This window comes from Meles meles, chromosome 1 (genome assembly GCF_922984935.1).
Source record: "Meles meles chromosome 1, mMelMel3.1 paternal haplotype, whole genome shotgun sequence".
NCBI classification, from domain to species: domain Eukaryota; kingdom Metazoa; phylum Chordata; class Mammalia; order Carnivora; family Mustelidae; genus Meles; species Meles meles.
This window is the reverse complement of record NC_060066.1, coordinates 161,707,755-161,720,980: the sequence shown is the minus strand read 5'-3', so window position 1 is coordinate 161,720,980 and position 13,226 is coordinate 161,707,755. Positions and strand designations below refer to the sequence as shown.

The following is a 13,226-nucleotide window of genomic DNA, read 5'->3' as shown; positions in this document are numbered from 1 at the left end:
AGACCCTCAACTCTATGGTTAACTAATCTTTGACAAAGCAGGAGAAACTATCCAATGGAAAAAAGATTGTCTCTTCAACAAATGGTGTTGGGAAAACTAGACAATCACATGCTGTCCAGAAGAAAGAAACTGGACCACTTTCTTACACTATATACAAAAATAATTTCAAAATGGATGAAAGCTTAACTATGTGATAGGAATCTATCAATATCGTAGAGAAGAACACAGGCAGCAACCTCTTAGACCTTGGCCACAGCAACCTCTTGCTAGACACATCTCCAGAGGAAAAAGAAACAAAATAAAAAATGAACTGCTCGGACTTCATCAAGATAAAATCTTTTGCATGGCAAAAGAAACAATCAACAAAATTAAAAGGCAAACTACAGAATGGGAAACAATATTCACAAATTACATATTGGATAAAGGGCTAGTATCTAAAATCTATAAAGAACTGTGATCAAACTCCACACCTAAAAAACCAAAAATCCAGTCAAAAAATGGGCAGAAGACATGAACAGAAATTTCTCCAAACAAGATATACCAGTGGGTTATAAACACATGAAAAAATGTTCCACATCATTCGGTATCAGAGAAATACAAATCAAAACCACAATGAGACACCACCTCACACCTGTCAGAATGGCTGAAATTAACTACTCATGAAACAACAGATGTTGGCGAGGATGCAGAGAAAGGGGAATCCTCCTACACTGTTGGTGGGAATGCAAGCTGGTGCAGCTACTCTGGAAAACAGCATGGAGGTTCCTCAAAAAGTTAAAAATAGGACTACCCTATGACCCAGCAGCTGCACTACTAGGTATTTATCCAAATGATACAAAAATAGTAATTCAAAGGGGGCACATGCACACCAATGTTTATGCGGCAATGTCCAAATAGCCAAAATATGAAAAGAATCCAGATGTCCATTGATGAGTGAATGGATAAAAAAGATGTGGTATGTGTGTGTGTACACACACACACACACACACACACACACACACACACACGATGGAATATTACTCAGCTATCAAAAAGAATGAAATCTTGCCATTTACAATAACACGGATGAAACTAGAGAGTATAGTTCTAAGCAAAATAAATCAGTCAGAGAAAGACAAATACCATATGATTTCACTCATATGGGGGAATTTAAGAAACAAAACAAATGAACATGGGGGAAGGGAAGGAAAAATAAGATGAAAACAGAGAGGGAGACAAACTATGGAGGACAAACTGATGATTGTTGGAGGGAAGATGAGTGAGGGATCCTTGATGTTATGAGCTCTGGGTGTTATATGCAACTGATAAAACATTAATTTCTACTCCTAATACTAATAATACACTATATGTTAACTAAGCTGAGTTTAAATAAAAAAAATATTTTTAAGTACAAGACCTACATAATTAATATTACAAAAAGATATTAAAGGAATAAAATACCCATGTTATTATAGTAACATATTTTGGATAGGAATTCTTAATATCTTAGAATATGATGTTTCCTGAATTAGTGCAAATGTAATGCAATTCAAATTGTAATTCCAATGAAATTTAGGGGGAAAAATAACACAATTATAAAATCCACATGGGGGGAGCCTGGGTGGCTCAGTGGGTTAAGCCTCTGTCTTCGGCTCGGGTCATGATCTTAGGGTCCTGGGATCAAGTCCTACATTGCTGAGCAGAGAGCCTGCTTCCTCCCTCTCTCTTCCTGCCTCTCTGCCTACTTGTGATTTCTCTCTCTGTGTGTCAAATAAATAAACAAAATCTTTTTTAAAAAAATTCCACATGGAAGAATTTGTCTCATGATACCCACAAAAATTCCCCCCCAAAACATAATCTATAATGATGGACAATTTTTTAAAAAGATACTAAAACTGGGCACTTGGGTGGCTCAGTGGTGTAAGCCTCTGCCTTTGGCTCAGGTCATGATCCCAGGGTCCTGGAATAGAGCCCCGCATTGGGCTCCCTGCTCCGCAGGGAGCCTGCTTCTGGCCACCCCTCTCTGCCTGCCTCTCTGCCTATTTGTGATCTCTGTCTGTCAAATAAATAAATAAAATCTTGAAAAAAAAGATACTAAAACTTACTATATGATTACTGCAATTGAAATAACATGTGGCTAATTTAGGATAAATAGAGCAGTGAACAGAATAAAGGCCCTATAATAGTTCCAAATATAATGAAAACAACATATGCCTAAAGCAACATGAAATTTCCATGAGCAAAAGATGGTTCATTTAATAAATAATGCAGGAAAATTTTTCTGTCAATTTGGAAGAAGATAAAAATCAAACACCTCACATTATAAAAAAATAAATGTAATATGGATTAAATTTAAATGCAAAGGATAGAAAACAAAATTATCAGAATAAAATTTTGTAGATTTCTTGTGCAATCTTTCACTAAGGGAGATCTTCCTAAGCAAAGCAGAAAATACAAAAATTATAAAGGAAAAGACAGACACTGGCAAAAGACATCCTAACTGAAGTCAAGACATACCAAAGACTAGGGGAAAATATTTTACTCAGATGACAGTCAAAAAGTATCCTTAATATAAAAAAAGCTTTGAAAATTGATAAGAAAGGTATTATAACTATGTAAAAACTGGGCAAAGTACACAGAATAATATACAGAAGAGAAAATACAAATGTCCAATAAATATGAAAGGTGATCATAGTCATGATAAGTTCAATAAAACCAAAAATGATATTCAATATTTCAACTTTAAGAATTGTAAACTTTTGCAAGCATACTAATAGTATGGACAGGAGAGGATATAGAGAAATGGGTACTCTCACTATTTCTAGTGAGAATATGTTTTTATATGGAGAATGTGTTTTTAGATTTAAAAACAAAATTTTTAGATGGTAATCTCTCAATATGTGTTTTTTTAATTTTTTTTAATTTAAAATCAAGATGTTACTGAAATATCTCCAAGACATACTACATACAACCATAACAATATATAAGGTAGTATGTGTAATCCCTCTTTATGTAAAACAGTATGATGCACAGTAGGTGTTGTATTAGGTTATTATATCAGTAGGTATTATATTCGGCCAAGTACTACAAAAAATAAAATCAAACATAAAACAACTCAAAAGTTATTGCTTGCGAAGTTGTTGGAGAGTATGAACGATTTTAACAGCTAGCCTTGGAATTGGCACTAGCACTACTACTCACATTTAATTGGCCAGAATTAGTCACATGACTACATGTACCGACAATGGAGACAGAAATGTCATCTAGCTATGTGCCCAAGACGAAGAGGAGAAATTTTGGTGGACAGCTAAAAGTCTCTGCTATTGATAATAAATAGGAAGATAGGTAGGTAGATAGATAGATACACAGATAGGGAGGAAGCTATCTAACTGTATTTTTAACTATACTACATAAATTCAGTATAAACATGATTTGTATTCCTGGCAGAAATTATAAGAAATCTTCAATAGGGGTTATACTATAACTTAGAAAAAAATGAAACTTTTGTTTTATTTTATATTTCTCTAGACTGTTTGATTTCCTAACTTGATACATATATTGTCCCCCCACCAAAAAACTGGCCATACAATTTATTCAAGTGAGGAGAGTAGGTCCCATTTTTCCTCTTTGTTTCTCTATGTACTTAAAACATATAGATACATTTTAAATAACTAATAAGTATATATCAAATAAATAGTAACTGATACAAATATACTAAAAAAATATACATACTTTTTCCCCTAGAAACGTGATAAGCTATCCCATTGATGTAAGGATACATAAACAAGGCTATTTAGTGCATCTTTATTTGTAATGCCAAATACTGCAAAGAACTTGAATGCCTATCAATGAAATCTCAAAGCACATGTTATAGAATAGTAACACTAGAACTTTTTGGTCTCAGTACTCTTTACACTCTTGAAAGTTATTAGGAACTTCCAGTTTTTGTTTATGTGAGTTGAATTTATCCATATTTATCATCATGGAATTTATTTTTTTTTAAGATTTTTATTTATTTGACAGACAGAGATCACAAGTAGGCAGCCAGGCAGGCAGAGAGAGGAGTGAAAGCAGACTCCCGGCTGAGCGGAGAGCTCCATGTGAGGCTTGACCCCAGGACCCTGAGATCATGACCTGAGCCTAAGGCAGAGGCTTTAACCCACTGAGCCTAATGCAGAGGCGGCCCATCAGCATGGAATTTAAAACAAATTTAAATGTATTTATTATCTCATTTTAAAAATAATAAACCTATCACCTGTTAACACAAAAACATATTTTATGAAAAATGTCTATTTTCACAAAACAAAACACATAGTGAAAAGAATGGGATTGCTTTATATGTTTGCAAGTCTCTAAAGACTGGCTTTATAAAACACAGCTCAATTCTCATATCAGCATCTACATTCAATCTGTTACTGTGTGTTGTGTTAATTGATCTATATGAGAAAGTCCAACCTCATAGAAAATCCAGATATTTGGTTCGAAAAGGGAAGATTATTTTAGTAGATAACTTTGATTTCATTAATTTAAGATTATTTCAATTTTATTTAATAAAATTACTTTTCATATAATTTTGATATTCTTTTTTAATAGTATACCAAAACTCAACAAGTGGCTCTTTATTAATGGTTAGTTGCAATGTAGAATTTGAAACCGCCATCAATGAATTGTTTACTGTTACATTAAAATCTTTATTTTGTACTTTGAATGGATCTTTTACCTACTCATGATTTTGTAATATCATGCATCAATCATTTGGAAAATATTGGTTCACCAAGTTATGCTGATCTCCTAAATGTTGACACATTTCATTACACAATGAATATCAAAAAATAAAAGTCATTAATATCACCACTGATGCTCATGGTGATGGATAAGTTTTCCAAAATTGCTTGTAAGGTTGAATTTTATCATCAGCAACAAAGATTGTCAATTGTTTTCCTTGAAGTGACAGGCTCACATCGTTCATTTTCATATCTTTTCTCATTTAATTTCAGATACCTGAGTCTGAATAACTACAGTTTTTCAGTCTGTCTTAAAAAAAAAAAAAAGAGAGAGAGAAAGAGAGAGAGAGAAGAAAAGTGCTTCCTGGCAAAAGCAGCTAGTTTTAAGCTCACAACTCAATCATGTAAGTGCTTTACCGTGAGACAACCATCACACTCCTGTATGTTCCAAAAGCACTTCCTACAGTCTTTCCATTTCACCACCCACCCTATTGAAAAGGCATGTACTCAAGGACTGAGACTTAATAATTAATTCTATCGCCTCATCAAGGGACATTCTTTCAGTGACACCAAATAAAATGAACAACAACAACAAAAGAAAACAACAACAAACAAAAGAACCCAGGGTAGTTCCCATTGTTATCAGGGTGTTTCTCCTGGTGGTGAAGAAACATTGACTACCAGTACAGCTTGAGGTGACCGGCCTTGAATCATGCTAAGCAGCCTAAATTTGAATCCAGTAATACCACCTCCTTAGCTGTGTGTGGCTTACGACATGTTTACCTAATTCCACTGAGCCTTAGTTTCTTTATCTGCAAAACGGTGATCAAGCCACTCTCACAGTCTTCCTGCAACAAATACATGAAGTAAAATGTTTAAATGCCATGCACAATGCCTTGATACAGTTTAAGTGCCCAATATGTAGTAGATGGATTGCAAATACAGATTGCGATATTAACAGGAGCAGACCTCAGATGGACAGAGACTCTATTGTTACAACCCACTGGAGAGCTGACTGTCAGGGTTAGAAATGGAAACAGTTTTGTGATTTCCTTACGTTGTCTTTCAATCTGTGTCACAAGATTTGGCTATCTGAGTCTCAGTTTAACTTCTAGAGTAAGAATACAATGTCCTTTTATCTCTGGGAAAGCAAAACCCAAAGCAGCCCAGACTATAGGAAAGAGCTTATTATTCAAAAGCTTGATGGGTTTTGTCTGTTTGGGGACCTAACTGACACACATATGCCTCCAGCTATTTTCAAGTAGAAAGGCTGCATATTAGGAACTGTTGGTCAAGCCCTTCAAGATATTTTGAGAAAAGCACTTTGTTTAGATTCTTATACTTGACCATGAATCAGTGTTAAAGTTCTCAGTAATAACATACAGCAGCCCAAAGGTTAAGAGTGGATAGTTATTTCTAGATGATGAGGTAACGGTTGATTTTTGTTTTCTTTAATGCTTTTTTTCCTTTTTTTTTTACATTCTCTTACCAGCATAATCTGTTGACTATTTTAAAGTTATTTTAAAAATTTTTTAAAAGGAAAGAAATCACAGTGAGCTTGGTTTATGGCATTTTTACTGCAACTTTGCACAGCATTTAAAATTCAAAGGCTTCGTTAAATTTTAAAAGAACAGTGCATTCACCCTGGCAAAGGGAGAAAACAGACTTCATTGTGGTTTTCACCACTCACCCACAACCTTTAGGAAAGAAAGATTACCTCGCCAAAAGCCATTATTTTAATAACACAATATAAACGTTGTCCTGAGCCATAAAAAACATGTTAACACACGCTAAACCTCCACCATCGCTGGGTATCAGCGCTGGTCTTAACAAAGAGCCAGAAATAGGGCATGGAACAGCAGGCAGGGCAGCCCACACTTCCTAAGTCTTGTCTCGACATCACCCAGTGCTGCTTTGAGCCCTAAGGTCCTTCAGTGGGCAGCTGTCCATCCAGAAAATTTCCTCCCCTGAGGAATCCACCTTTGCCAGGGTGTGGGGCGGTGGGGGGTGAGGTGTCAGGGGAGTCGGGGGTTGTGCTGTGCTTCCCTCAGAAACAGGCTCATTAGGGAGCTGGAAGTCATTTCCTCACTCAGCTGTATGGGAGAGAAAAAAATCAGACTTCCTCAGAGGGCCCTGACAAAGAAGGAAGGTAGCCTCCAAGTTCTATGCCTGGGGAAACGCACTGGATTTTTTTTTTTTTTTTTTAAAGGAAATTGAATCTCCTACACATCCTTTTCTTTAACTCTCGGTCTGGTTTCCGAAAGATTAGACATTCTGGGGAGAACTCGGTCTTCTCCACCCTCCTCATTTTGTGGAGGAGGAAACATGAGAGCAGAGAGGAGGGATGACACAACCAGTAGCTGGGGGCCAGGGAGTAACCGAGTCAGGGCTCTCCTTGCGCTGTGCTGGCTTCCTCTGCTCATTGATCAGCAGCCCCCAAGGTATTAGTTATGTGCTATAAACACACACACACACACACACACACACACACACACACACACACACAACAAATAGCCCTGGGTACACCCTGCAAAGCTGAGCAGTAAGGAAGGAAGTGGAGTTTAAACCTCTATGTCTGAAAACAGGAGTAGTTCCCATTGTTATCAGAGTGTTTTTCCCAAAGTTCTCCCTCAGTGTAACGTGGTTCCAACTTACTTATCAGTACCTTGGCATACTGGCAAGCACCAAGAAAACCTACATGAAGGAATGCTGACTAGTAAACCACTAATGGGTCGAAGAAATACTATGTGAGAAAATACTCTGAAAAATGCTCTGTGAAAGATTAAATACACGGTATTATGACGTCAGTGGGGGTAAAAAGAAAGGCTTGCACAGACATCCATTCCACCTCCCCATGTGTTTCATGGATATTCCAAATGTATTCTTTCTAGTGCATTTTCGTTTGCTGACGCAGAGATGGATAAATAATGGTAAGCCTGGTAAATTTGCTTACTCTCTTAAGATTAAAAACCCTTATTGTATCTGTTAGCATCTAGTAATTATGAACCTCTCGTTATGGGAGTGTTAAGTTCATAATTTTTCAAGAAATTAGACCACCAAAATATGAAAACTGTAGGTCATTTTCTAAAAGATTTTTGTTTAACAAAGTCATCTGAAACTGCATTGAAACCTTTACAATTATATACGTCGTAGCAACATTTATTATGTAATCACATTTTCTTTTTTAAACTTTTTATTGTAAAACTATAACATTTATGATTAAAATAGTCTTAAATAAATTCTACCTCACACTTTAATATAGGATTAGCAGAAAATTCTAGTCAAACTTCTTGAATTGAAAATGAAGAAATAGTGAAGTCAGTCCCCTCAGTATTTTTGAGACACATTAGGCTCCTTCCTACCTTCAACATCCTGATTAAATAATTCCTACTGAAATCCCCACCAGAATTCCACATCATCCCATTCCTCATAACTCCCCAAACCCTACAGGTCCTTTAGGGCCTCTATCAAACACCACTGCCTCTATGGTGCTATCATTTATGACAGTAGTTCACCATCTAATTTTTCCCCCCTGAGGCACAGTAGAGAACAAAGACCTCAGCTCTGGAAGCCAGATGGACCTGGTTTGCTCCCTCACCACACTATCTCCTAGCTGGGTAAAAAATTTCATCCCTAGTAAAATGGTAAGTGGGGGTAATATTACTTACTTCACAGGATGCTTATCAGCAGACTGAATGAAATGTTGCCATGAAACTAGCTGGCCCTTACTAAATGCTTAATTATATTTCCTTCCATCCATCCTTATTTAATACCAGCCTGAATTCCAGCTTCTTATATTCTATGTTATCTGTGCGTGAAATCACATGCTTCTCTCTAGTCCCCTTCGCACTGGCCACAGCTGGTGAGCTCATCGAAGTACTTACGCAATCAAATGACTTCAAGCTGGAGACTAAAGCAAATGAAGTCCTTCTTTTCTGAACGGTAGCAAGCTCACTTTTTTCCCAGGCCAATTTCAGTTTATTTTGATAACTAACCCCTTAAATTGATACAGAAGTGGCTTAGAAGTCTAGAGAAACAGGTGCTAAAAAGAGCCTGAAAAAAAAAAATAAATGAATGAGTCACATGAGTTAATGTTACTTTGCTGACTTTGAGGGATCCCTTCCAGGTGCCTTCTCCACCTGGAACTAGCACAGATGTAGACGTTGGCTTTTATGAACTCTAGCCCATAGAGCTTCAAAGATACCCCACTCTTCACTTCTGAGGTAGCAAGTAGGACAGGGAATAGAATTGAAGTCAAAGGGAGCCCTTCATCCCTCAACCCACAGACCTGAGGATTGAATAAGAATCTGATGTGGAGAATATTGCCAAACAAAGTTTTGAAGTTACCGTCATGCTCTTGTCAAATTTATACCAACTTTCCTGACATTTTATTAGTCAGAACCTCGTTTTAACAGTATTTGTGAAGCACAAAGTTTACATCATGAAGTTTTGATAATGTGCTTTTATGATTATTGCTAGTTATTCAGTGACTTCTGAACAGTCACCATTAACTGCATCTATGAGAAGACAATAAACAGAATGCTCTCTTGACAACTAGAAAAAACACAGGCTTTGGAGGTAGCCAAGAAGGAGTTTCGGTGTCAGCCTTGTCAATTACTGAGTAAGATGGGGCAAATTTTAAACCCTTTAAACTTTGATAACCCTATCTCTAGAATGGGAAAACCTATCTCATAAGAGTGAGTATTGAAGGCAACACTTCTCTCAAAGCCATGAGAAAGGTAACTTAAGAACTCACATTTTTCGTGTTTGGGTTTCGATCTTCACTTAGAAGATCTAGAATCTTAATCAAGATATTGAACCTCCCCAAGAATCCTTCTTTGTAAAATTATGATACTAACTGCTTCTTAAAGCTAATAAGATAAACATTTATCTTCTTCTCTCCCCATTGGGGTGGAATAGAAAAGATAACTTTCCTTTAGAACATAGGAGAATTCCTATGACCAGAATCCTTCTTCTTATCCTTCACCCTATGACTTAGGCATGCAGTTATCAATACATAGTTTTGTAATAGAAAACTGAATACATCACCCTCAAGGAGCTAAATAGTGAAATTTCTCTTCTGGTAAACTTCCTAAAAGTACTCATTTTCAAAAGCTCTGACCTAAACTGGGTTGATGCAGTTTGAGATCTTAAAGAGTTGTTGACCCACTTTGTAGCAAATTGAAAAATAATTTTTTTTTAAATTGATTCCTCTTCTGTGATCTCTGGTTGAAAAAAATCAAAATCACATCACCCATACTTCTTGTGACATTGTCATTTTTCTGTACGGAAGCCAGAAAATGGAACAAAATAACCCATGCTCTGAATGAAAGCATTTCCGACTCTGAAAAATAAATATTATTTCAAAGAATTGTTGCTTTCTCAATCTCTCTGGCTGCAGTATGGGGAACTGATTAAGGGGAGCAAGATTTGAGTCAGGAGAAACAAAAAAGGCTTTTGCAATAATTTAGATAGATATGATGTGCTCTAAACTAAGTTTATTGCAGAAAGGATGGGGCAGGTCACAGTATTCAAAACATAGGAGACTTGGTATTGATTAGGTATCAGGAATAAGGAGGCCCAAAAATGGTACTTAGGTTTCTGCCTTGCACAACTGGGAGGTTGGAGGAGAATCATTTGCTAAGCAAGGGACCTAAGGGGTGGAATGGTTTTGACTACAGACAGAGCGCCTCATCTTTCCCTAGGTCAAGGTTGTGGGTGAATCTGTCGTGTATCAACTCCAGAGGGACCTTTGCATGACCAAGTCCTGCACACCCACAACATCGGCAATTATTTACCCATTTATCACCAACTTCTTCCCTTCTTTGGAGACTCATACTGTGCATCTTGATAACGCCAGGATTAACATAGCACTCCAATCAAGCTGCAGTGGCTTTGGGCTGGGCTTCTACACAGGCCAGGAGAGAAGTATTCAGCCAAGGCATAATCCCTGCCCTGGATTTCAGGTCCACTCTGATACCTCTGAATGCTGCTACCAACCTGACTTGATCCCCCTCGGTTCAAAATAGTCTTCTCTTCTGCCAGCTTTGCAGGCCTCAGCAGGGCTTGCCTTAACCTCGGACGCTAATTCAAGACCAGTGGGACCTGAGCTCAGCCGGTGACCAAATGGCGGCAAGCTAATCAGCTAGGTCAGTTACCCAGTAAAAAGCTAATGCCAATAATGAAAGCAAAAAGCTAATGCCAATAATGAAAGCCCTAGCTGTGGAGCTTCAATTTTCAAAACTTTATGATTTGCCATTTGTGAATTGAAAGGTTGAATTGAATTACCTAAGGGCTCCCTTTGAACTTGAAATGCTAAGTCTTGTTATACTTGTGATTCCTTTACTCCCAATTCAAAACCTTTCCATGGCTCAGCACTACCTAGAGAATAAAATTCAAACAGCCTGGCATTCAACGCTCATCACTCAGGCCCCCAAATATCACTGCTTCCAGATAACTCAAGGTCCAACCAGAGAAGATAATCAAAATGAAAAAAAATGAATCTTTCCATCTTCTGACCAACAAAAGTTTGTTGCTTGTATCTCTAATTAGAGCTTAATCCTGTTTATTTGGAGGTTGATGTGACTTTCCCCTTCTCATCTAAACTGCAACTCAGTTTACTATCTGTGTGGCTTTGAACATGTAATTATCTTCCCTGAGTTTAGTTTCCTCATCTGTGAGGAGACAATAATCTGCATTTTATGTTGTGAAGATGGAATGAAGTAACATGAGTGAAACACACAGCATCTTATTAAATGTTGAATAAACAATATTGGGGAGGGTATGTACTCTGGTGAGTGCTGTGAATTTTGTAAGACTGATGATTCACAGACCTGTAGCCCTGAAACAAATAATACATTATATGTTAATAAAATAGTTGATGTACATACCTCCAACACTTTCCTATATTTAGAAATAGATTTGATCCACATAAAAAAAACCAACTCAATAAATTAACTATGTGATATACAAGAGATTAGAAATGCAGGTTTTGGTTACAACTAGCTGATATGGAAGGGTGGATCTCAAAACTATCCATAAATTTGCAGTGCCCTGGTCTTTTTCATTCTTTATTCTTTCCTTTCCTTCTTTGTTTCTTTCCTCTTTCCACAAGTAAGTTCTAAAAGGCAGCACCTTAGAGTACTATTTCTGAAAGTGTTTTCTTTAGGACATGAGTCTTTGAAGATAGTCTTTGGGGAAAAAAAATCTTATGGCAATGGTCCCTTTTTTGGAGATTAATAATGCATACTATAAATAAGGCTCAGAGAAGATTTACAGTTAAGAAACTTCTTTAATATGTTTAATTCAAAGTTTCTCAAGTTTATTGACCCTAGAAAATATTTCACCATGAAATTGACTAGCATCTGAATTAGTCATGAATTACTAAAGGAGATATATTTTTAGTTCTCTTCTTTTCAAGCCCATGGTAGGATTCTGTTTTCCTGTTCTTTATAGTTGGATGTAGCCATGTGACATATTTTGCCAAATAAAAGGTGAGTGAAAGTAACATGTGTCACTTTTATCTGGCATCTAAGGACCGGTGCATGATTCCCCAGTTCTCCCTCTCTCCCATGTTGATGACCAACAGCATTTTGATAGAATCTGGTCTCTGAGTCAGAGCATTACAGGGAAGGCACCTACTCATCTGTAATGAACATAAAATGTAAATGAGGAACAAATTCTTTTCATTTACAACCACTGAGATTTCGGATGCCTGGATGGCTCAGTTGGTTAGGAGTCTGCCTTCAGCCTGGGTCATGATGCCAGAGTCCCAGGATCAAGCCCAACATTGGGTGCCCTGCTCAGCAGAGAGCCTTCTCCCTCTCCCTGTGCTGCTCACCCTGCTTGTACTTGTTCTCGCCCCCTCTCTCTCTCTGTCAAATATATTTTTAAAATTTTAAAAATAAAACCACTGAGGTTTTATACCACTTGGGTGGCTCAGTGGGGTAAGCCTCTGCCTTCAGCTCAGGTCATGATCTCTGGGTCCGGGGATCAAGCCTGGCATTGGGCTCTCTGCTCAGTGGGGAGCCTGCTTCCCTCTCTCTCTCTCTGCCTGCCTCTCTACCTACTTGGGATCTCTCTCTCTCTCTCTGTCAAATAAATAAATAAAATATTTAAAAACAAATAAAACCACTGAGATTTGGTGATTGTTGGTTATGGTAACATAATCTGACTTATCCTGACTAGTATAATTAAAGTTATTTACATCTTATAGATGTAGAGAATGTCCATATGATTCAAGTTTTTAGATCAAAGCAAAGTAAGATCAGTTATTTGGCCTCAACTGGAATTAATTGCCATGGGCTCAATCTGTTTGATGATATGAAGATCCACAATTAACAGGAACCAAAATTCTAAGTTAACAACCAAAAAATGGATTGACTAAACATGTATTTCATCTATAAATTGCTTACAAAGGCACTGTAGCTATGAAAACACCTACTACATGGTGTTAGAACAGGTTGGCGTGAGTTGTAAGTACTGTCTGTGGCATTCGGATGTGGGAAATCAGATCTCCATTCT

General features: G+C 37.2%; 1 protein-coding gene across 1 annotated transcript; it reads right to left on the bottom strand.

The window, feature by feature from the left end:
• Positions 1-6,483: 6,483 nt before the first annotated feature.
• On the bottom strand, positions 6,484-9,056 carry INSL5 (insulin like 5). The gene is given in 4 exon segments (XM_046026607.1): positions 6,484-6,653; positions 6,656-6,796; positions 8,802-8,991; positions 9,051-9,056. Coding segments are annotated over 4 exon segments (507 nt in total).
• Between the last annotated feature and the right edge of the window lie 4,170 nt (positions 9,057-13,226).